Below are 23,972 nucleotides of genomic sequence, written 5' to 3' on the forward strand. Positions count from 1 at the left end.
TGTGGAACAGTCCATCTTCCGCAGTTACACTGGCACCACTCCCCACCTGTTCCTCCACTACATCGATAACCGTGTCGGCGTTGCCTCATGCTCCCCAACTTTACCAACATCTTCCATCCCGACCTCAAAATCACCTGGACCATCTCGGAAACCTCCCTCCCCTTCCTAGACCTCTCCATCACCATCATCTGGTGATCAGCTAACCACAGACATATGCTACAAACACACCGACTCCCACAGCTGCCTAGACTACACCTCCTCCCAACCCACCACCTGTAAAAACACCATCCCTTATTCCCAATTCCTCTGCCTCTGCCGCATCTGTTCCCAGAACAACCAATTCCACCTCAGAAAGTCCCAGATGGCCTCTTTCTTCCATGATCGTGACTTCCCTTCCCATGTGGTTGACGCTGCCTTCCAGCACATCTCCTCCACTTCACGCACCACCGCCCTTGAACCCTACCTCTCCCAATGCAACAAGGACAGAATCCCACCCTGATCCTTACCTTCCACCCCACCAACCTCTGCAAACAACTCATTATCCTCCGGCACTTCTGCCACCTCCAAACGGATCCCACAGCAGAGATATATTTCCCTCCCCACCCGTATCAGTGTTCTGAAAAGGCCATTCCTTTAGTGACTCCCTTGTCAGATCCACACCCCACTCCTGGCAACTTTCCCTGACACCGCAGGAAGTGCAAAACCTATGGCCACACCACTCCCCTCACCTCCGTCCAAGGCCCAAGTAATTCTTTCACATCTGTCAGAAATTTACCTGTACCTCGACCAATGTCATCTACTGCATCCATTGTACGTAATGTGGTCTCCTCTACATCAGGGAGACAGGATACCTTCTTGCTGATCATTTCAGAGAACATCTGTGGGACACCCGCACCCACCAATCACACCACCCCGTGGCTGAACACTTCAACTCCCCCTCCCATCCATCAAGGACATGCAGGTTCTGGGCCTCCTCCACTGCTTAACTGTTACCACCCGATGCCTGGTAGAGTAAAACCTCATATTCCGCCTTGGGACCCTGCAACCACATGGGATCAATGTGAATTTCAACAGCATCCTCATTTCCCCTCCCCCCACATTATCCCAGTCCCAAGTCTCCAACCCGGCATCACCCTCCGGACCTATCACCTTCTCCCTCACCTTCATCCATCTCTCGCTTTCTCAGCTACCTTCCCACCAAACCCACCCCCCTCCCATTTATCTCTCAGCCCGACCAACAAGCCTCATTCCTGATGAAGGGCTTATGTCTGAAACGTCGATTCTCCTGCTCCTTGGAAGCTGCCTGACCTGCTATGCTCTTCCTTACATGTTGGGACTGTAAGTTTAATGTAGAATCAATAGCTATTGATGATACTTGTGAGCCTAGCTATCTCTTGTATGCCAATTCAAATACACAAGATAATGCTACTATGTGTCAGCAGTACCTAATAAATGAATTTGTGAAAATGAAAATTTAAGTTCAGATGACTAGCAAGAAGCATCACAAATTATAAAATTGAGAAATTGTTAAGCAGCCCTCTTGAAAATCTCAAAAAAGGAGACTTGGGGACAAGTGTTTATTTTTGTTTATGTTGGTGCCACTTGCATGGCCAACATTTATTGATCTTCCCTAACTGCTCAGAAGGTACTTACTACCTGTCAGGATTTACATGTAGGCCAGACCGGGTGAGAGCAGTGATTTCTTTCCTGAAAAGGCATTAGTGAACCAGATGATTTACTTCTTCCCCCAGCAATTGACAGTGATTTTTTTTAATTCCATGGCTTCGAACCTATGGCATCAGAGCCTTAATTTGGGCCTTCAGATCACTAGCTCAGAGATAAGACCAATATGCCACCGCATCCACCTGATAAGTTCAAAGAGATGGAGCTGATTGCACAATACATATCACAATGTTATGTTCAATGTTCAGACAAAGTAGTGAGTGTAACATATATCATACTGAAACCTGAGATTGTGAAAGCTTTTATAAAAAGAAATCTAGAATGTAAAAGTCAATTCACTTTGAAAACTCTTTCCTATGGCTGAAAGATCGATAGCCTACACAGGATCGATTTAATTTCATTTAAATTGATTGGCTAAAGGCATTTTTACAAAAGTACTGGTTAGGATTTGGAATGAATTCCTTTCCTGAAACTGAGACCAAAATAGTTTAAAATTACAGTTTAAAATTAGTGTTCAATAGGAGAATGAGTAACGATTTTCAGAAAACAAATGTGGAAATAATGGATGTGGGGATTTGTGGCAAGACTGACCGGTTCACTCTTTGAAAGAACTGGCACAAACACGATGGGCTGAAGGACCTCATGTACACTGCTATTCTAACCTATTGGGAAAGCACTTGAATAAAGCTATTGAGGGTTATAAGGGGGTCAGGAGAGATATGGGACCTGGAAACGGGAGGCACCATCATGGCCAGTGCCCTTGCATAAATACAAAATCACAAAACACAAGAGAAGTGTGAATCAGATTGATTCACGGGCACCAGTGTAATACAATGGGTAAACAATAAATTAAATACATTGTTTATTCGGGCATTAAACACCCACCTTTTGTACTTCCCTGAGCAGTTTCAGGCAGTGAGATGTAAAGCTGCATGATGGGAGATGTCTGTATTTGCATCTTCATACCAGAATCCATTGCTACTTGAATGAACATTGAGGATTGTTGAAATATTATCACATCACCTGTGAAAAGAAAATAAGCACAGATTAATATCATTGCTACTTGCCAATTTGGTATTTAGAATGAGATGATGTCTTTTACCTTTTGCTAGGGGAAGTCCAACTTTATTCCCTTCAGAATACACATTACCATCATTAGTGAATGCATATGAGGTCTGCGGAAAAGATAAAAAAGAATCCGTCTTTGCATAATTTCTGGCTCAAATGCACCACTCAAAAGCATCTGAATAACAAGACTACATATCATACTGACAAAACAGAGGTTGCTAAAAGATTTTATCTTGCATTCATCACAAGAATGCCAAACTTTACACAATTAGGACAATTTATATTGCAGGAAAAAAAGGGTATTGATTAATTTGCAAGTCAACTCTGGTTGGTTGAGATGTTGCCATCAGGGCAATAACAGGAACTACAGACTCCCCAAGCTCTTAGGTAATTTAGAAAGACACAAAGGCTTGAATACTTTCTTTCTGTTTTCAGAGAATTGAGTCCATGGTTATGGGTGTATTTTGCTTCTAGCAAGCACAAAATACATATGGTATGCTCTTGACTAACTATCTTGAATTGAGTTAAAAATCACACAATACCAGGTTATAGTCCATCAGGTTTAATTGGAAGCACACTAGCTTTCGGAGCGATGCTACTTCATCAGGTGATTGATCAAGGAGCGTCGCTCCAAAAGCTAGTGTGCTTCCAATTAAACCTGTTGGACTACAACATAGTGTTGTGCAATTTTTAACTTTGTACACCCCAGTCCAACACCGGCATCTCCAAATCATATCTTGAATTGGGTTTTGTACCTATACTGCACCTATTAGAGCACTCAGGATTGATCAGCATGTGCTGTCCAATTGCCGAATCACATTTAATAGTAGGAAGTTTGTTTGTTTTTTTCTCCAGAGCAATGCTTTAGCTGATCAGAGATGACTTGCCAAACAACCAGCTCTCTTTCTTCCTGTATTATAAACCGTAGTGCCTGCTTGAAGTTTGGCATTCTTGTGTTTGTCTTGATAAATGGAATACACAAAAGCTTTTGCAACATATCTCTCTTTAGAAAAATATTTAGGCCTATACTTCTCAAGTGACTGATTGTAAAATCTCACCTGATTATTGGTGAACACCACACGCTGTAAACATGTTTGTTTAAATGCGATCTGACATGGCCACAACTCAACCTTCACACTCCAAGCTTTTGTCTGCGGATAACAAGTTACTAAATATAAGTCTAAACTCTGTCAAATAGATATATAAGAATTATACACTAACCAAAATACCAATCTGATCTAATATGAATTCCTGTGGGTCAGTCAAATTCCTGAATGATCTTCAAATGTTCTCATCTTCAGGTCTATAAAATGTAGTGCAAAATGCCAATTATTATCATTGGAACTTTTACACCTTTTACATTTAATCAAAACATTAATTAAGTAGAATGTACAACACTGAAACAGCTTATTGGATTCACCAGCTCTGTGTCGTTGCTGGTACTCCATTTGAGTCTTCTCCCATTAGAAATCATTGTGTCTGGTCAACATTACTCTAATTTCTTTCTCCCTCATGGACTTAACTAACATCATCTTAAATACATCAGTGTTATTCATCCCATCAACTCCATGCGGCAGCAAGTTTCAAGTTCTAACTATTCTCTGGGTAAAAAAGTTCTCCTGAATTATTTATTATTTATTATTCCATTTGCGATCTAGATTTGGATTCCAATATCCTTTGTCTTTGTTTGCTCCCAACGAATTTTTCTTCATATTAATTATGTCTGAAAACATGTCAACACTATTTCCTTTGTGTCTATCCCTAATATATGCTTGGAGTTTTACATATCAGTCACAACATCATTCAACTCTAATTTATGTACTTCTAGCCATTGAAATAAATGGGTAGGAGGTGTCAAATATGCTGCTAGGATTTATTCCATTTGAAGCCTTTTTTTTGTTATTTATAAGATTGCCAAGATGTGCCCTATATGGTGCAAAAGTAACAAGAATGGTATTTATCCCCTACGCAATCTCAAAATGTTTTCACTCTCTTCCCAACATGAAGCCCAACTTACAACAACAGCATAGTAGAGACAATCTCCTTTCAATGTGTAATACTTGTTATCAAATGTCGTAAAGTGCGTTCCTTCTTCAATTTTGCATCTTCCAGGGCAACTGATATCAAAGCAGTCCCACATTCCGCTCTGACAAACACTAGCAAAGAAATATAATTATCAGGCAAGCAGCTCAATATGTCAGTATTGATGCCAAAGTTGTGACGGCTGAGTTGAAAAAGGTGTGTGATCTGAATAGATATAATTACCATGAATGGCAGGACATGTTTCGTATTTGTCCAGAGTTATATATCATTCCACCGTATTCACAAGGACATGCTGTTTTGTCAATGCACTTGCCTGTGTCTCTTATATCATCATATACAGTGCCTGAAGTGCAATATAAATACTAAGTTAATCTACCTGATACAAAGGCAGAGAACATGATATTTATTTAAAATAATCGCTTATTAGAAAACTGCAGTCCTAGTGCTCTCACAACAAAAGCCAAATGTAAATGAATGTGCAATTGATCAAATCTGCGGTTAGTTCTCTTTAAAAGAATGCACAAAGTTTTGACAAATCGATTAGCAAAACAGCTTGTGTCGAGTGTTAGATAACAGTGTGTAAAATAAAAGCCTGAACTGAGGACTCTACCTCTTATTCCAATCTCACTCCTGATTTTAGACATCCATTAAACTGATTTAGTTTGAAATTTTGTGTTTTATAACCTCTTGTTCCATAATGTTTCCTATCCACCCTCTCCATTTGCATGGGCTTCCTTATTTGACTGTATATAATGATGTGGAGGAGCTGGTGTTGGACTAAGGTGGACAAAAATCACACAGCATCAAATTATAGTCCACCAGGTGTATTTGGAAGTACAAGCTTTTGGAGCACTGCTCCTTCATCAGGTAGCTAGCTAGGTATTGTGTGATTTTTAATTCTGACTATAATGAGCAAGTTGCATTGATAACAATGCACTTCCTATAAGTTCTGGTGACTGTACCTTGTAGACTGTAATTGTTTAATGAACAGCATTTATTTACCTGAAGGTGCTGGGTATTTGGTTCGGGGGGGCTGGGGCGTGCGCCAAGACCTGGGAGGAGCGGATCAGGAAGATGAGACAGAAACTAGGCAGATGGGAGCAACGGTTGCTTTCCATCGTGGGAAAAAACCTGGTCATCAAGTGTGAGGTACTCTCAGTATTGTTATATGTAGCACAGGTCTGGCCTATCCCCAGAACCTATGCTGCCGCAGTCACCCGGGCCATCTTCCATTTCATGTGGAGATCAAAGATGGACCGGGTCCGAAGAGACGCCATGTACAAAGACCGGTGCAATGGGGGAAAAGACACTCCCAATGCCACCCTCGCCCTGATGGCCACCTTTGTGTGTGGCTGCATCAAGCTGTGCATGGATCCTCGGTACGCAAACACCAAGTGTCACTACGTAGTGAGGTTCTACCTGTTCCCGGTGTTGCGAAGGATGGGCCTGGCCTCACTGCCGCGGAACGCTCCGAGTAGTTGGACCGTTCCGTACCACCTGTCCTTCGTGGAGAAATTTTTGAAGAAAAACACCTTTGACCACAGGTCCATTAGGAAGTGGTCAGCACATAGCATCCTTCAGATCCTTCGGGAAAAGGAGAGGGCGGATCCTGTTGAGTGGTTCCCTGAGCAGACTGTCAAAGCCATTTGGCAGAATGCCTCATCACCAGAACTTTCCAACAAGCACCAAGACATGGCTTGGCTGGTGGTGAGAAGGGCTCTACCTGTGAGATCATTTATGCTCGCCCGGACTCTCTGCCGCACCACATGCTGCCCTCGAAACGGCTGCAGGGGGGACGAGACTGTCACACACCTCCTTCTGGAATGTGCCTATGCAGAGGAAGTCTGGAGAGGAATGCAATGGTATTTGTCGAGGTTCGTCCCGAGCGGCGCCGTGACGCGGGACTCCATGCTCTACGGCCTGTTCCCCGGGACGCACACCGAGGCGAATATCAACTGCGCCTGGAGGATCATCAACTCGGTGAAGGACGCTCTCTGGGTGGTCCGAAATCTGTTGATCTTCCAGCTGAAGGAGTTGACCCCGACTGAGTGTTGCAGACTGGCACATTTCAAGGTCCAGCACTATGTGTTGAGGGAGGCGCTGAAGCTTGGGGCAGCTGCCGCCAAGGTGCGGTGGGGAAAGACCACCGTTTAACATCTGCCTGTCTAAATAAGATCAGGGGGCCCATGCAGTCATTTGGGGCTCTGCTGACACCTCAGCTCAATATATGGGCATATGATTGAAAAATGTACAGACCTGTACGTAATAATGATAATTCTGATCTGTGTATGTAAATGTGGAAATATGTATGGCATTACCTAATGTACAGTCCATCAAATTATTTTATGAATATTTTACGAATAAAGTATATTTTTGAACTAAAAAAATTATTTAATTCAAAACAGTACTAGTAAGAATTTATACTATTTCGTTGGGCGATATCCTTCTTTAAACCTTAACACTGAACACAAGAAACAAATAGGCCCCAGTTTAATCAATGTCCAGCACACTTAATAACAGCATTATCTTCAGCATTGAATCTGAATCATGCACAAGAGTCACACTAAAGGTCTGATAACTGTCTTTCTTATTATAATTACCTTCTGGACATTCACAGGTATTCACACACTGATCACATTGTTGCTGTGTTTCTGGGTCAGAACAGGTTGGGATACATGCTGCACCACATTCCTGGTAAAACTGATTTTCAGGACAATCAGGACGCACTGAAAGATAGATTACAGATCCATGTAATTCTCAAATTTAGCCAAGAATAGGACTAAGAATTTCAGTAATTTAGTAACACTCCTTACCACAACTAACTATAGAGCTCCACTCCTTCCAATCTATTCCGTAGAAGTAGTCTTCATTATCACTGCAAGCAGTAAAGATTTTTAATTAACTGAGTCTCACAGCAAGTAAGAACAACCAAGTGCTTAAAATTGCGATGGGTATAGATTAGGGTAGACAGGAAGAAACTTTTTTCCCCCTATGGAGGGATCAATAACTGGGGGACATTGATTTAAGGTAAGGGCAGAATGTGTAGAGGGGATGTGAGGGAAAATGGTTTCACCCAGTGATTATTGGGAACTGGAACTCACTGCATGTAAGGGAGGTAGAGAAACCCTTATATATTTAAGAAGTATTTGTGCATTTGTTCAAATGCTCAAAAATGAGATTCAAATAGCTAGAATAATAACTGGCAAGGATGTGATGAGCTGAAGGGTCTTTCTCAGTTTTATCGATCACAATGACAGCAGAAGTGAACTGTTGCATTTAAGAATTGTTTCCTTTCTTTAATGTTGATATTTTAAGGCTTGTTCAAGTTTACAAAAAAAAACAGAATTCATGTTGATTTTTCTTTTACAAACTCTCGTTTGCAATGCTACCCAGACTAATCCATGCATGTGAAGCATTAAAATTTCAAGCAATTGTCTGTATGTCTCTGCTTGTTTGCATACACCAGGAATACCAGAGTACAGTTTCCATGTGGAAGGAAAAGCAAAACTCCAAACAAGGCTCACACAAATTATGCTATTCAAATGGCTCACGTCTGTCATGTTGTGAGAGGAATGCCTCCAGCCATTTATCTGGATTATCAGAACCACAGCTGTAAATATCTGCTGTCTATTTTGTTCGAAGGAGATCTCCAAACATTTTAAGAGGTCAACAAAAGATCACAGTAGTACAAATACCATTTCAATGAATTGCAAATGTCATGGAGGATGAGAGAAACTGGGATTGTTCTCCTTGCACCAGAGAAGATTAAAGGGAGATTGAATGGAGATATTCAAATAAATGAAAGATTTAGAGAGATCAGCCTGCTGCCACTGTTGGGTGTGTTGGCAACCAGAGGATACAGATTAATAGTAAAAGAATTAGAGGGAGATGAGAAGCTTTTAAAAATCCAGTTAGTTGTTATGATATGTACTGCATTGCTTGAAAGAGAGGCGGAAGTGGATTCAGTTGTAACTTGACTCTAAATTAAACATTTGCAAAGCGACGGAGACGGAGAATGTGAGTGGAACTAATTGGATAGCTTTTTCAACTAACAGGCACAAGGAACAATGGACTGGAAAGTTTCTAGTACTGTAAATTTCCATGATTCTGATAGTCGAAAAATTACACTGGACAAGCTATTTTAATTATGTTAAATTTTGGTATGAAACTTCTCTCTATACCATTTTAGCAGAGAAACAAACTGATTGGCAAATACCTATGTTCACGTTGCTGATTGTAATTTTTAATTCCCAATGAGCTCAAAATCTCACTTAGAGATGTACTGTTTATATTATTGGTGAAATAAATCTCCTCCTCTAAAAACAGAAAAGGTGCTCTTCTGAGTTCATTGAGCAACTGCAGCAGAAACACTGTATACTTATAGAGCATTTGTAATGCAGTAAAACATCCCAAGGTGCTTCACAGGAGTACCATGGAACAAAGCATAGCACTGAACTGCACAGCTACACATCTTCCGCTTAGGAACCCTCCAACCGCAAGGGATGAATGCAGATTTCTCCAGCTTCCTCATTTCCCCTCCCCCCACCTTATCTCAGTCCCAACCCTCGGACTCAGCACCGCCTTCTTGACCTGCAATCTTCTTCCCGACCTCTCAGCCCCCACCCCCTCTCTGGCCTATCACCCTCACCTTAACCTCCTTCCACCTATCGCATTCCCAACGCCCCTCCCCCAAGTCCCTTCTCCCTACCATTTATCTTAGCCTGTTTGGCACACCTTCCTCATTCCTGAAGAAGGGCTTATGCCTGAAACGTTGATTCTCCTGCTCCTTGGATGCTGCCTGACCTGCTGCGCTTTTCCAGCAACACATTTTTCAGCTTCATTGAAGGGCTAGGTTTGAAGGAGCATCTCAATAGAGAAAAGCAAACTAGTGAAATGGAGGGATGTATAGACAGTAATCCAGATATTAGGGCACTGGCAATTGAGGGCTCAGCTACTAATGATGGAGCAGTGACTTCCCCTCCTTACCTGGTCAATATTCATTCTCAATGAAAACACAATGGACTAAATTCATCTTACAGTTAACTGTGGCACACTGCTGCCAATATGTTTTCAGCTGCAGTTGAGACTTTGACAAAAATACTTCATTTCCAGTGAAGTAAGGGGCAATCCTGATGCTATGGAAATTACTGTATAAACACATGAGCAGCTACATTCACAGCCATCTGTAGGCAAACAGAAGGCCAATGTTCACCTGTTGGCAACAGAAAGCCCTGCCTTAGGGGCCAATCAGAACCTGATAGCACTCTAATAGCACTGTGCCACCTGAAGAATAACTGGTATTACAATGCAATATTCACCAGGGACCATCAGAGACAGGCAAGTGTGACAGTATGCAGTAGCCTGGAGGAGAGTGCTGGAAGGATAGGCTTGGAGTCTGGGCTGTAGCACTGGATGCAATGGCAATGTGGTAGGGAGCAGGGAGGTGGTATATTACCAGTTCAGGGAAATGCTCGGTTTGCCTCTTACATGGACATCTCATACTACTGGTTAAATCCCAATGGTGGCAGATGAGGCTCTGTAACTGAATCCATTGTAGGTCAATTTATCTACTGGTGGGCAGGCTGCTGAAGTACTCTCCAAACACAGACATAATATTTGTGGACAAGGCCAATGTGTAGATGACAGGCAGGCTGTTTGATGGAATGAACATGTCCCTGCCCTTAAACCTACTGAGATGGGAGTGCAACATCCAGCCCATGATGATATCCATTATAACCCATCAGCACAGTCCCTACCCATGTTAGTGATCTGCCTGGATGTCATAGAGTCACAGAGTCATAGAGATGTACAGCATAGAAACAGACCCTTCAGTCCAACCTGTCCATGCCGACCAGATATCCCAACCCAATCTAGTCCCACCTGCCAGCACCCGGCCCATATCCCTCCAAACCCTTCCTATTCATATACCCATCCAAATGCCTTTTAAATGTTGCAATTGTACCAGCCTCCACCACTTCTTCTGGCAGCTCATTCCATACAAGTACAACCCTCTGAGAGAAAAAGTTGCCCCTTAGGTCTTTTTTTATATCTTTCCCCTCTCACCATAAACCTACGTCCTCTAGTTCTGGATCTCCAACCCCAGTGAAAAGACTTTGTCTATTAATCCTATCCATGCCCCTCATAATTTTGTAAACCTCTAAAAGGGTCACCCCTCAGTCTCCGATGCTCCAGGGAAAACAGCCCCAGCCTATTCAACCTCTCCCTATAGTTCAAATCCTCCAACCCTGGCAACATCCTTGTAAATTTTTTCTGAACCCTTTCAAGTTTCACAAATTCTTTCTGATAGGAAGGAAACTAGAATTGCATGCAATATTCCAACAGTAGCCTAACCAATGTCCTGTACAGCCGCAGCATGACCTCCCAACTCCTGTACGCAATACTCTGACCAATAAAGGAAAGCATACCAAATGCCTTCTACACTATCCTATCTACCTGCGACTCCATTTTCAAAGAATTTGATTATCAAGGTGTTGTTTTCCTTTATTGACTCTTTCAGCAATTATTATTCAAATTGATCAACCATATCACCAATTAATAAAACATTTACCTTCTTACAGGTAGATTTGTACATTGCCGTGATAGTTCTTCAAATGTTGCACATGCACACTCTTCCTTATTTCCACAAGCACATACATCCTTCTTGCATAATTGTAAGTATTCATTAGTGAAGGTGGGATTTGCAAAGCATATTGAAAAATACATCGAAAGTGGCTTGATGCAGCTCTGAAAGTAGAAAAGCACAAGGGTGAATCAGAAAATTGTGTTCATATTCTTTCATTCCATGGCTCCAACTATTGGCAGCAATACCCTAATATACTTACATAGGATATGATTTGTCTAGGTAGCACGCAAAGCAATACTTCTCACTGTATCATGATACATGTGACAATAATAAGTAAAATAAAATAGCCATTGACTGTAAATGTTCCAATGAATGGAATTTCTGCTGTCTTGTCCAACTGTATCTTCACATAGCTTCAACACCAACACAAGATAAAGTATTTCACGGAATTGCAGTATGCTCAAGTAGATTAGAATCATAGATTTAGGAAGTTGCAGTAGGTTTGTTCAAATGTGAATACTCAAGTATACCAGCCCTTAACAGTATGTGTACCCTGAAATTTGGGATGTTGATTGATCCTCTGATAACTGAATGCCCTGTTGCAATATTTCCTCCTCTAGATTTTAACTTTATTTTTCAAATAAAGCTGATCTCCAGCAAATTTACAAAAAGAAAAGGACTCAGTTATGTCAGAGAGGTGAAGTATCATTTTATACATTTTTGTATAAAAAATGCCACTGAGAGCTGAAGTTATTTCGCTGGATTGCAATTTGTTAGTGGGGGACTAATTGGCTGGTTAGTGCTGAACAGTTGACAGACACTGAATAGATTAACCTCTGTTCAATATCTGCATATTTCAGCTCCAAATATGATGAGTAATTTCCTTAAAATTAGTCCTTTTCTGTCACCATAATTTCACTGCAAAACCCATTTCTGTAGGTCCTCAGAATTTCTGCTTGATCTCTGCCAAAGTTATTGTAGAAAATAGGGAGCAGGTTTGGGGACATCCCTTACTGAGTGTTGGGCAAAGAGTGCAGATGGAATTGGTGAAATAGGTGCAGGATTGAACATGGAGGTGATGAATTTGTGTTTGGGAAAAAAAGGCTTTGGGAAAGAAGGAGAATCATTTATGTTTGACATTTAAGAATGACAGTAATCAGCATCGCTGGTCTAGAGTTCCCCACTTTCCGCCTTTCTCCTTGTCTCAAGTCAAACAATGTACCACTCTGCCTGCGCTCTGCTGTTCTCATGTGACTAACATTTCTTATAAATGTTGCTACTCTGTGTGTGCATGCTGTGCTCAAAGGTCAGTCTATGAATGCATGGAATATTGGCTACTGAAAAGCAGTCAGTTCGGAGGAGAATGCATACAGTACAAAAGTAGGCAAGAAATTATTAAATCAGATGACTTTTCCAAGAAATGTATTGCAATAACTCATCTTCCCAGTCTTGCATTGGCAACCAGAAGTTATGAATTCTCACCTTGGCAGGTTGTGGAATGAAATTTTGGTATTTTGTAGATGATTGTGAGATAAAATGACAATGGAAGTTGCCAAGTTGTCATCAATACACAACTAGGTTAGTAATTCTCTTTCAAATCGTATCTGGTTTATACTTGCCTATAAAACCATGCAAATGATTGCTCACTCATGAATAAGCAGTAAATGGTACATTTGCAGTGTAATCCATAAGTGAAAATCATATTGAATTATTTGGATTCTCCTACAGTTTTGATCCACCCATTAGGACATACAATAAAACACACTTAATATGAGAAGTTAATTTATTGGAAATTGTTAACTTTTAGATTCATATTGATAATCAAAAGTGTATCAGTAAGAGAAGGTGATACATATTTACGATTGCTGTGAAAAAAATTGATTATAAAGAACTTACCAAAGATGCTGAGCATGTTGAACTTGTAGGTTGGTTGTTAACACATACTTGACCCAGAACATCCAGCTGATTCGCAACCATGATGTTATATATAGCATTATCAGAGTCTACAAAAGCAAAGAAGGGAAATATACCATGAGATAGTAGCTGTTCGAAATCAGTGAGATGCTAGAAACAATGGTATATTGTTTCGGCAGTGATGACAAATCAACTTCATTATCTATTTATAATCAATTTAAATTATTGTACATCTGCAAACTGTCTCTTTATATAATTTGACATCATAATATCATTTTTAATGTAATATATTACATATCCATGTTTATTATAAACTTTGCTGATAAACATATCTGCCTTTGCACATTGTGCCCACTGTATGGCCAATGCAGTACATAATGCACAGGTTCCATTTCTAAAAATGTCCATTTGGCATTATCATAGAATTTTTTTAAGATTACTGACAGTATGGAAACAGGCCATTTAGCCCAACAAGTGTACACCGACCCTCTGAAGAGTAACCCATTCACTCCCATTCCCCTACACTATATTTACCCCTGACCAATGCACTTAACACTACAGACAATTTACCATGGCCAATTCACATGGCGCACACAGCTTTGGATTGTGGGAGAAAACTAGAGCACCATGAAGAAACCCACGCAGACACAGGGAGAAAGTGTAAACCACACACAGTCACCCGAAGCAGGAATTAAACCCAGGTCCCTGGCGCTGTGAGGTAACAGTGCCACCAACACTGAGCCACCATACCACTGACTTTCATCAGGTCAAAATCTTTTCTTTGAGCGAGGTCTTTAGCTTTAGCTTTAGCTTTCTTCCACACCAAAATATATTTATTGATTGATGATGATCTTAACTACTGATATATCATTTCAATAAATATACCCAAATTAGAAAAAATATATCGTTGTCCTCTAAAGCAAGTTATCCTGCTGTGAATAACATTGATGAAAGTCTCCAAAAGGAGCAGCATGGTGGCTCAGTGGTTAACACTGCTGCCTTGCAGTGCCAGGGATCTGGGTTCAATTGCCAGCCTCTGTCTGTGTGAGTTTGCACATTTTGCATGGGTTTCATCTGAATGCTCTGGTTTCCTTCCACAGTCCAAAGATGTGCCGATTAGATGGATTGCCCATGCCAAATTGCCCATTATGACTAGGGATGTGTGGGTTAGGTGGATTAGCCATGGGAAATGCAAGGTTACAGGGTTGGGATGAGTTTGGATGGGATACTATTTGGAGAATCAGTGTGGACAAGTTGGGCCAAATGGCCTGTTTCCACACTGTAGGAATTCTAATACAAAAAGCTTGGTGTTTTTATTTACCGGTATTGATGCCAGTTCCTTCTTGAAAACTCCCACAAAGGCCACAGGTTTGGTTTTTGTATTTAGTGTCAAGAGTTACCTGTAAATTAAAGATAACAAATTCCAAATATCTAATGAAAATGTACATATTTGATAGTTGAACCCCTTTCAGAAATGGTTCAACAAACCACAGTCAAGTAATGTTTCTTGTGGACCAAATGATAGGATTTGAATTGAAAGAATTATGTAGTGGTGAGTTAGTGATGAAGTGAAATCACAATGGCACAATCTGAAATGAACAGTTATGATTCAGTTGGTAACACTTTGCCTCTATGTCAGAAGATTTTGGATTCATATCTGCTGCTGTGCTTTGAGCATAAAATCTAAGCTGAAGCTCTACTACAGTATGGAGAGAGTGCTGCATTGTTAGGGGTATTTATTTTGGACGAGACTTTAAACCATGAGACCATCTTCCTTCACAGGACGACGTATAATAATCTGTGACACAATTGTGAAGAAAAACAGGGGGCTTCTCCCTATTAACCTGGTAAATAATTATCTCTCATTTCAGACTGAATAACAAATATACCTGGTCATTATCTCATTGCTGTATGTGGAAACATATCTAACTAACATTGAAATTACGTTGGAATGTCTCAAGATCTTGAAAGATTCTCTAGAAATGGAACTCTTTACTTATGTGGATTAAATTTTGAATGTTAGTTTAGTACTAGTGGAATTTCCTTTCACTCTAAGCAATAAATATATGTACAATCATGTATACCAGTAAATCTGCTTTCTGTTACAGCACAACTATAGTTAACTAACATGACAAACATTGGACCTACCAAAGCTAGGTTTGTTGACTTTGGGAAAACAAGCTTACAATTGGTAGCCATATCAAGTCATAACAAATCAAAATGCAGTAATTGTAATAACAGGAAACCTGAGCTTTTGTTGAAGATTATTTTAGCACCAGTTTCAGCACATGCAGCATTAAAAACAAACAAATGTTTAGGTGACGATGTGATATACAATCAGTAGAAAGTTGTCTTGGGAAACCATGCGAAACAAGGCATTCACACATGAGAACACTCTCACCCAAAAAAGAGCTTCCTCTTTGAACGCTCGTGTAAATATACTGATGCTGTAAAAATTCAATCTGAAATTGCTGCTTGCTTCACTTTGTAGAAATGGACCGGCTGATTGCCAGAACATTCCACAATCAGAGGATCAAAGAAGAAAACAAGTTTTAAATAAAGGGGTTAGTAAAGTACTTTAAGCCAGCAGCATTGTGCAAACCAGCTTTCTGGTAATTGTTAAGAGCATGCTCACAGGGAGAGCCTCACACGGTGCATGTTGGAGATGAATTGCACTTCAAATATGCATATGGCAGATGTTGTTTCCATCACCTCAGTACCTGTGCTTACCTCCATAAACAGGGCATGGGGCTTATGGGGCTAAATAGCTCGCATTTAAGAAATGAATGTACACAGTGCCATGATAATCCAGATAAAATGCATCTAATTTTGAATTTTTGAATTCCATCTTTGCAGGTGCAATTAGGCTCAATGGCTTTCTTCTGCATTCCAACAGTCTGTTATCATCCATTTTAATACCTGGGACTTATTTTCCTCTAGAGAAGAAAAATATGCCCAGTGACTATGTGTTACTGATATAAGAGCTGAGTACATTAATGAATCAAGGACCTGGATTACAGCATTTGTAAGAAAACATATAACTTAAGCTAAATTACTGGACAGGTTAAAAAGAAAAAGAACTGAAAATGCTAGAAATCTGAAACATAGAACATAGAACATTGAACATAGATAAGTACAGCACAGAACAGTCCCTTTGGCCCACGATGTTGTGCCAAGGTTTAATCAGAATGTAAAATATAATAACTTAACCTACGCACCCCTCAACTCACTGTATCCATGTGCATGTTCCAGCAGGCGCTGATATGTCATTAACGACTCTGCTTCCACCACCACTGCTGGCAATGCATTCCATGCATTCACAACTCTCTGTGAAGAATAGTCCTCTGACGTCCCCTTTATACCTTTCTCCTAATATCTTAAACTATGACCCTTCATACCAGTCAGTCCTGCCCTGGGAAAAGTCTCTGGCTATTAACTCTATCTATTCCTCTCATTATCTGATATACCTTGATCAGGTCTCCTCTCTTCTTCCTTCTCTCCAGAGAGAAAAGTCTGAGCTTATTGAACCTTTCTTCATGAGGCAAGCCCTTCAGTCCTGGCAGCATCCTGGTAAACCTTATTTGCACCCTCTCCAAAGCCTCTGTATCTTTCCTATTGTAGGGTGACCAGAACTGGACACAATATTCCAAGTGTGGTCTCACCAGGGACTTGTTCGTTAACACAGAGTTATCATTTCAGATCTAGTGATCCTTCTTCAGAGCTCAGAATGCTATGAAGAAGGATCAGTGGATTTGAAATGTTAATTCTACTTTTACTCCACAAATGCTGCCAGACCTGCTGAGTTTTCAGAGCAATTTCTGCTTTTGACTAGCTAGGTAACCTGAGGAGATAATCACTGAAGTGTTCACTCAGCTGAGTTTTTCTAACCAACACGACAGACCAGGGATCATAAGCATGTTTAGCTCAGAGATAAGCAGGAGGGCAGTTTAATTTTGGCAGTCCCCAGGCCATCAGAGGTAGAAATAAGTTTTAAGCTGTTTTTGCAGTCCAAGTAGACAGAAAAGATCCTAAGCTTTCCTTAGAGATTAGTAAGAAAAAAATTGTTACCTTGTGACTGTTTGTCTCTGGGAGAGATGAAGAGAATTTATAGTTGATGAATGTACAGAAAACCATTGAAAGGAAGCATTTGTAAACTTGTCAGTTGAAGAAGACACTTGAAAGTGAAGTTTGGTGTGGTACATCACTGGGTTTGAGTTTCAATAAAAGAGATTCCTGGGAAATTAGGTTCCATCTTCCTTTCATTGTTCACAACAAAATCTTTCCAAATTGCCATATATTTGTATATAGTTTATTTTCCTATTCTTTTGTTGAATAAAATTATGTTCTTTTATGAAAAGTACATTGGCAGTCTTTTGTGAATTTGTTCAGTGACTAACCACCAGGTAACCAAATTGCAAAACTGAAACTTATGGTCTATCAAACCATGCTTCACCCCAGAATCTGACTTGTACAGTGTTTCTATTAACTGGGAACATAACAATGTCAGAGCACTTATCTGACAATGGGGCACAACTTAGAGACTTTTGAAGGATATTTGTACCGATTGAGGTGTGGATCTTGGATGGAACCTTTGAGCCCATCTATAGCTTTTAGAAAGGTGGCTGGAGAGACTTCATTGGGAATGAAGCAATATTCAGTTTTCTAAGGGTGGATTGAAGTTTTCATATTACATTCTCAGAAGCAGTGTGTTGGTTTAATGGTAAGGAACCTCTGTTGTATTCATTAGCATGCCATGAAAGCAGATTGACAACTCATTCTGCTAGAATCACATTCATAGCTGCAATAGTGTTAGTCAAAAACAGGAAACATGTATGTCTATATGTCAATCCCTCTCAGAGAGATGCTGAGCTTCTCCAACAACCTGAATATTCTGACAACATATCTCTATTCTTAAACTCCAAACTCTGATCAAAGGATAACTGCATCATTTGCTACTGTCAATAATCCAAGCCACCAACTGTGTGTGTATTTGTTCCTTTTTTGTGAACTTGTTAGTTTATCTGTTTGATTGTGCATGTGTTGTTTGCGTGTACCAATGTGATTTTACAGAGAGTTGATGTTGTGTTTTATCATGTTTTCTTGGGCTTAGTATATAATAAACAGGGTTCTTTTTAAACTCAAGGGAATGTCATAAACGAATCTTTTTTTTTGGTGAAATCAATTAACTACAGTTTGGGGAAGGGAACAGTCACAATCGAGTATAGCACAGCCTTAAAAAGGATAGAAATCTCTGTTGTAGCCAACAAGGGAGATTGAAACATTGAGAAATTATTCAAACTTCCACACACCTTGTTGTAACAAGAATGCAGTCTAGAGCATTCTCAGTTCCTTTCTTCAAGAAGAGTGCAGGTTCATAGTTCCTTGAAAGTGAAGTCGCAGGTAGATAGGATAGTGAAGAAGGCTTTTGATATGCTTTCCTTTATTGGTCAGAGTATTGAGTACAAGAGTTGGGAGGTCATGTTGCGGCTGTACAGGACATTGGTTAGGCCACTGTTGGAATATTGCGTGCAATTCTGGTCTCCTTCATATCAGAAGGATGTTGTGAAACTTGAAAGGGTTCAGAAAAGATTTACAAGGATGTTGCCAGGTTTGGAGGATTTGAGCTACAGGGAGAGGCTGAACAGGCTGGGGCTGATTTCCCTGGAGCATCGGAGGCTGAGGGGTGACCTTAGAGGGGCAAAATTATGAGGGGCATGAGTAGGATAAATAGACAAAGTCTTTCCCCTGGGATCGGGAAGTCCAGAACTAGAGGGCATAGCTTTAGGGTCAGAGGGGAAAGATATAAAAGAGACCTAAGGGGCAAATTTTTCACACAAAGGGTGGTATGTGTATGGAATGAGCTGCCAGAGGATGTGGTGGAGGCTAGTACAAGTGCAATATTTAAGAGGCATTTGGATGGGTATATGAATACGAAGGGTTTGGAGGGATGTGGGCCGGGTGCTGGTAGGTGGGACTAGATTGGGTTGGGATATCCGGTTAGCATGGACGGGTTGGACGGAAGGGTCTGTTTCCATGCTGTACATCTCTATGACTCTATGACTCTAAGAGCTTATTTGACTGCATCTGCACCTCCACCTTTGATGCCCTTGTCCCCAATAGAAAATTACTCTTCTTCACTCTGCCCATTACAGCCTCCATCCCCACTTCAATACATTTCATAGTTGCAGACTTTAAAGAATATGGAGGTCAGTTGGCTTGAACTAGGTCAGACTGGACTACACAAATCATTATCAGGCCCTGTTCTCTATCATAATGGAATGCAAATATAGTTGCTTAACTGAGAATCATAGAGTTTGAGAGGTCTAGAGCATGGACACAGGTCCTTCAGCCCAACTCAGAGTCATAGAGATGTACAGCATGGAAACAGACCATTCAGTCCAACTCATCCATGCCAACCAGATATCCCAACCTAATCTAGTCCCATTTGCCAGCACTTGGCCCATATCCCTCTGAACCCTTCATATTCGTATATCCATCAAGATGCCTTTTAAATGCTGTAATTGTACCAGCCCCAAACCACTTCCTCTGGCAGCTCATTTATACACCCTCTACGTGAAAAAGTTACCCCTTAGGCGCCTTTTACATCTTTCCCCCCTCACCCTATACCTATGATCTTTAGTTCTGGACACCCCCTCCCCGTGGAAAAGACCTTGTCTGTTTATACTATCTCTGCCCCTCATGATATTGTAAACCTCAGACTCCAACGCTCCAGGTAAAAAAGCTCCAGACTATTCAGCCTCTCCCTATAGCTCACATCCTCCAACACCAGCAAACGTGAGGAAATGCGAGGTCTTGCACTTTGGAAAAAAGAATACAGGCATGGACTATTTTCTAAACCGTGAGAAAATTCATAAAGCCAAAGTGCAAAGCGATCTGGGAGTGCTAGTCTGGGATTCTCTAACTGTTGACTTGCAGATTGAGTCCACGATTAAGAAAGCAGATGTAACATTGTCATTTATCTCAAAAGGGTTGGAATAGAAAAGCAGTTATATGCTTCTGAGACTTTATAAAGCTCTAGTTTGGCCCCATTTAGAATACTGTGTCCAGTTTTGGGCCCCACACCTCAGGAAGGACATACTGGCACTGGAGCATGTCCAGCGGAGATTCACATGGATGATCCCTGGACTGGTAGGCCTAACATACGACGAATGGCTGAGGATCCTGGGATTGTATTCATTAGAGTTTAGATGGTTGAGGGGAGATCTAATCGAAATTTTTAAGATAATGCATGGCTTAGAAAGGTTGGACGCAGGGAATTTGTTTCCGTTAGGCGGGGTGACTAGGACCTGCGGGCACAGCCTTAGAATTAGAGAGGGTCAATTTAGAACAGAAATAAGGAGGCATTTCTTCAGCCAGAGAGTAGTGGACCTGTGGAATTCCCTGCCCACAGATCGCAGTAGAGGTAGGGACATTTAATGTCTTCAAGGCAGAGATTGATAAATTCTTGACCTCGCAAGGAATTAAGGGCTATGGGGAGAGTGTGTGTAAGTGGCATTGAAATGCCTATCAGCCATGATTGAATGGCAGAGTGGACTCAATGAGCCGAATGGCCTTACATGCACTCCTACATCATTTGGTCTTGTGGTCTAACATCCTTGTTAGATCACAATTTTTTTCTGAACCCTTACTAGTTTCACAATATCCTTCCAATAGAAAGGAGACCAGAATTGCAAGCAATATTCCAAAAGTGGCCTAACCAATGTCCTGTACAACTGCAACATGAGCTCCCAACTCCTGTATTCAACAGTCTCTGACCAATAAAGGAGAGCATACCAAATGTCTTCTTCACTATCTTATCTACCTGCGACTCTAAGTTCAAGGAACTATGAACCTGCACTGCAAGGTCTCTGTTCAGCAACATTCCCTGAGACCTTACCATTAAGTGTATAAGTCCTATTCTGATTTGCTTTTCCAGCATACAGCATCTCACATTTATCTAAATTAAGCTCTATCTGCTACTTCTCAGCCTATTAGTCCATCTGATCAAGATCCAGTTGTTATCTGAGGTAACCTTTTTCGCTGTCCACTAAGCCTCCGATTTTGGTGTCATCTGCAAACTTACTAACTATACTTCCTATGTTCATTCCCAACTTGTCCATTCTCTAGCTACAAATTTCATTCCTCTCATTTTGAGATTAAATCAGTATTATATTTGACCCTGAGATTCCAATAAAAACCAAGGTGTCTTTTCAAAAAATTCTATTGACGCTGAAGCCATCTTCCTAAGATATCTATGCTTCAATTTTGGCCACTTGCATATCCCTGATTTTAATCACTCTGCTCTCAGTTCCCATGGTTTCAGCACTCTTGGTCCTAATTGAAATGTTCCCTCTTCTCTCTCCCTTCCCTTCCTTTTGTAAGAGATCTCTTAAAACTTGTCCCTTTGACAAAGGTTTCAGACTAGGTATTTGAGGTATCTCCTCATGTTGCTTGGTTTTGAATTTCATTTGATAATGTTTCTGTGAAATTGGGATGTTTTAACTGCATTCAAGGTGCCAGCAGGTAATGTTTTGTTGGTCTTTGCTTTTGCTGTATTGCCAGATGTGTTGTACTTTGGGTGAAAAATCAAACGTAGACTCTGTCCTCAAATATCTTGCTGGCATCAGCAATTTACATTCAATTAGATTGAGTTACTCGAGGGATAATCCATGGAATTGTACAACACGTGATGCTTCATGTTTAGGAAGATCAATATATACCAAATCTCTACTTGATTGTCTACACCTCCTGTAACAATAATCTGCATCAATCTCTTTCCGTAACCTTACCGACAATGCATCCTGATGATTCCAGATAACAGATATTGTATGCTTCCTGTTGTAAATCCTTGTGTAAATTCCATATTTCTGGATAGCAATGATCTTATCATCATATGGCAGTTTTATCCTAGAAAACAAACAAATGGAGTCAATAATTTATAAAGAAGCCTCATATTTAAGATTTTATTTGAAGATTTAATTTTTGCGGATGTAATGATTGTAACGAGGTCAGCCAGGTATAGCTCATAGAATATGAGTTCGCTGATGGGGCTGTTAATCTGGTCCAATCAGGGAGCCTCAGTTGACAGATATAAACAGGAATATCAGGGTTCTGTTCACTTGGAGAGCTGGCTCTGAGGAAGTACTATACACGTGTAAATGAAGGATAACATGGTGACCTCTGTGAAGTTATTTCAGTGGAAAAATTCAATTCTTTCAATTTTTTGGGAGATACCTGGATTAGTTTCTTTAAAAAGTAATTGAAAATTTACCGTGGACGTGAGACCTTTTTTTATAAGCCCAGCTAGAAATCACATGACTTGTGCAAACTGTTTTCTTTATTGGAAACCTCTCACTACTGCTCTTTTGAGCAATGTTTAGCTTGGAATTTGTTCTGGTCTTCACTTATGGAAAATGCCTGTGAGGAAGGGACTGCCCATAAGACCATAAGATGTACCAGCAGATGTCTGCCAGTAACATAGATCATGGCTAATCTAATAATCCTCAACTCCACTTCCCTGTCTTTTCCCCTTGACCATTGATTCCCTTAATGATTAAACATCTATGTTTAATCCTGAATATACTTAACAACCCAGTCAGCTTAACTCTCCTGTTTCTGATATGTATACAAAACCTCATCCCATTAACAGCTCAAGAAGAAACATGCTTGTGCTTCCATATTTCTTGAGCAAATTATGTTTATTAAGACATGCTTGGTGATCTGTTGACAATTACTAGGCTATTGGACTGGAAAATACTGTGAGCATTCCACACCTGCACCTTTTCCTCTTCCAGGACTAAAACTCTTTGGCCAAAGCATTTTCCTTTCAGAAAGGCGAATCATTTTATATCCTTTTCCTGGTGTGCATGTGCATGTTATCGCTTGTGCGTTTTGGGCTTCTCAGAAGGATAAACATTGATGCTTCCAAATTACAAACTGTATAAACCAATTGTTTTGTGTTTATTCAAGAAACTGGGTTGATAAATATGCTTATTTAAAACTTAAAATACACAAGGTATTTAACTAGCCATTTCAGTAACTGGAAAAGTTATATTTTATGTGATGTTGTGACTCATGGAATAGCAGAACGTGAATAACAATGCCCTCTTCCAACCTTTGGCATGACATGTATTAGAAGCTAAAAGGAGAGTCTGACTTGGTTCCAAAAAGAAAACTCCATAGTAAACAGACATATACATGAAATGGGTATTTTGCTTTAAGTGTTGCTGGAAAAGCGCAGCAGGTCAGGCAGCATCCAAGGAACAGGAAATTCGACGTTTCGGGCATAAGCCCTTCATCAGGAACGGGCATAAGCCCTTCATCAGGAAGGGCTTATGCCCGAAACATCGAATTTCCTGTTCTTTGGATGCTGCCTGACCTGCTGCGCTTTTCCAGCAACACATTTTCAGCTCTGATCTCCAGCATCTGCAGACCTCACTTTCTCCATTTTGCTTTAAGTGTTTGCTTTTGTTCAGTAGAGAATGAAGACTAGCGAGTTTTGAGAAGATTTGTAGCTCAGGTTGAGGTTCTGGATGTAGGTTTGCTCGTTGAACTGGAAACAAAGAAAAACGAACCTTCCAGCTCAGTGACCAAACCTATATCCTCAATAAAGACTCTCCTGATATTTTACAAATTCTGTGTGACTACATTTCAATGAGGAGACAGGGGTTTTCAGGCTTTG

The 23,972-nt window shown here is 40.5% G+C and overlaps 1 protein-coding gene across 1 annotated transcript in view; it reads right to left on the reverse strand.

The window, feature by feature from the left end:
• Positions 1 to 23,972, reverse strand: part of LOC132826611 (mucin-19-like) — a 52,205-nt gene that overhangs the window by 19,926 nt on the left and 8,307 nt on the right. Inside the window, exons 4-13 of the mRNA XM_060842565.1 lie at positions 22,081 to 22,198; positions 14,613 to 14,691; positions 13,274 to 13,380; positions 11,363 to 11,538; positions 7,608 to 7,669; positions 7,395 to 7,520; positions 5,017 to 5,137; positions 4,769 to 4,907; positions 2,786 to 2,858; positions 2,569 to 2,706 (exon numbers count right to left, since the gene is read on the reverse strand). Of these exons, the coding sequence (XP_060698548.1) occupies positions 2,569 to 2,706; positions 2,786 to 2,858; positions 4,769 to 4,907; positions 5,017 to 5,137; positions 7,395 to 7,520; positions 7,608 to 7,669; positions 11,363 to 11,538; positions 13,274 to 13,380; positions 14,613 to 14,691; positions 22,081 to 22,198 (1,139 nt within the window). The remainder of the gene's footprint in view (positions 1 to 2,568; positions 2,707 to 2,785; positions 2,859 to 4,768; positions 4,908 to 5,016; positions 5,138 to 7,394; positions 7,521 to 7,607; positions 7,670 to 11,362; positions 11,539 to 13,273; positions 13,381 to 14,612; positions 14,692 to 22,080; positions 22,199 to 23,972) is intronic.

This window comes from Hemiscyllium ocellatum, chromosome 23 (genome assembly GCF_020745735.1).
Source record: "Hemiscyllium ocellatum isolate sHemOce1 chromosome 23, sHemOce1.pat.X.cur, whole genome shotgun sequence".
Lineage (NCBI taxonomy): Eukaryota > Metazoa > Chordata > Chondrichthyes > Orectolobiformes > Hemiscylliidae > Hemiscyllium > Hemiscyllium ocellatum.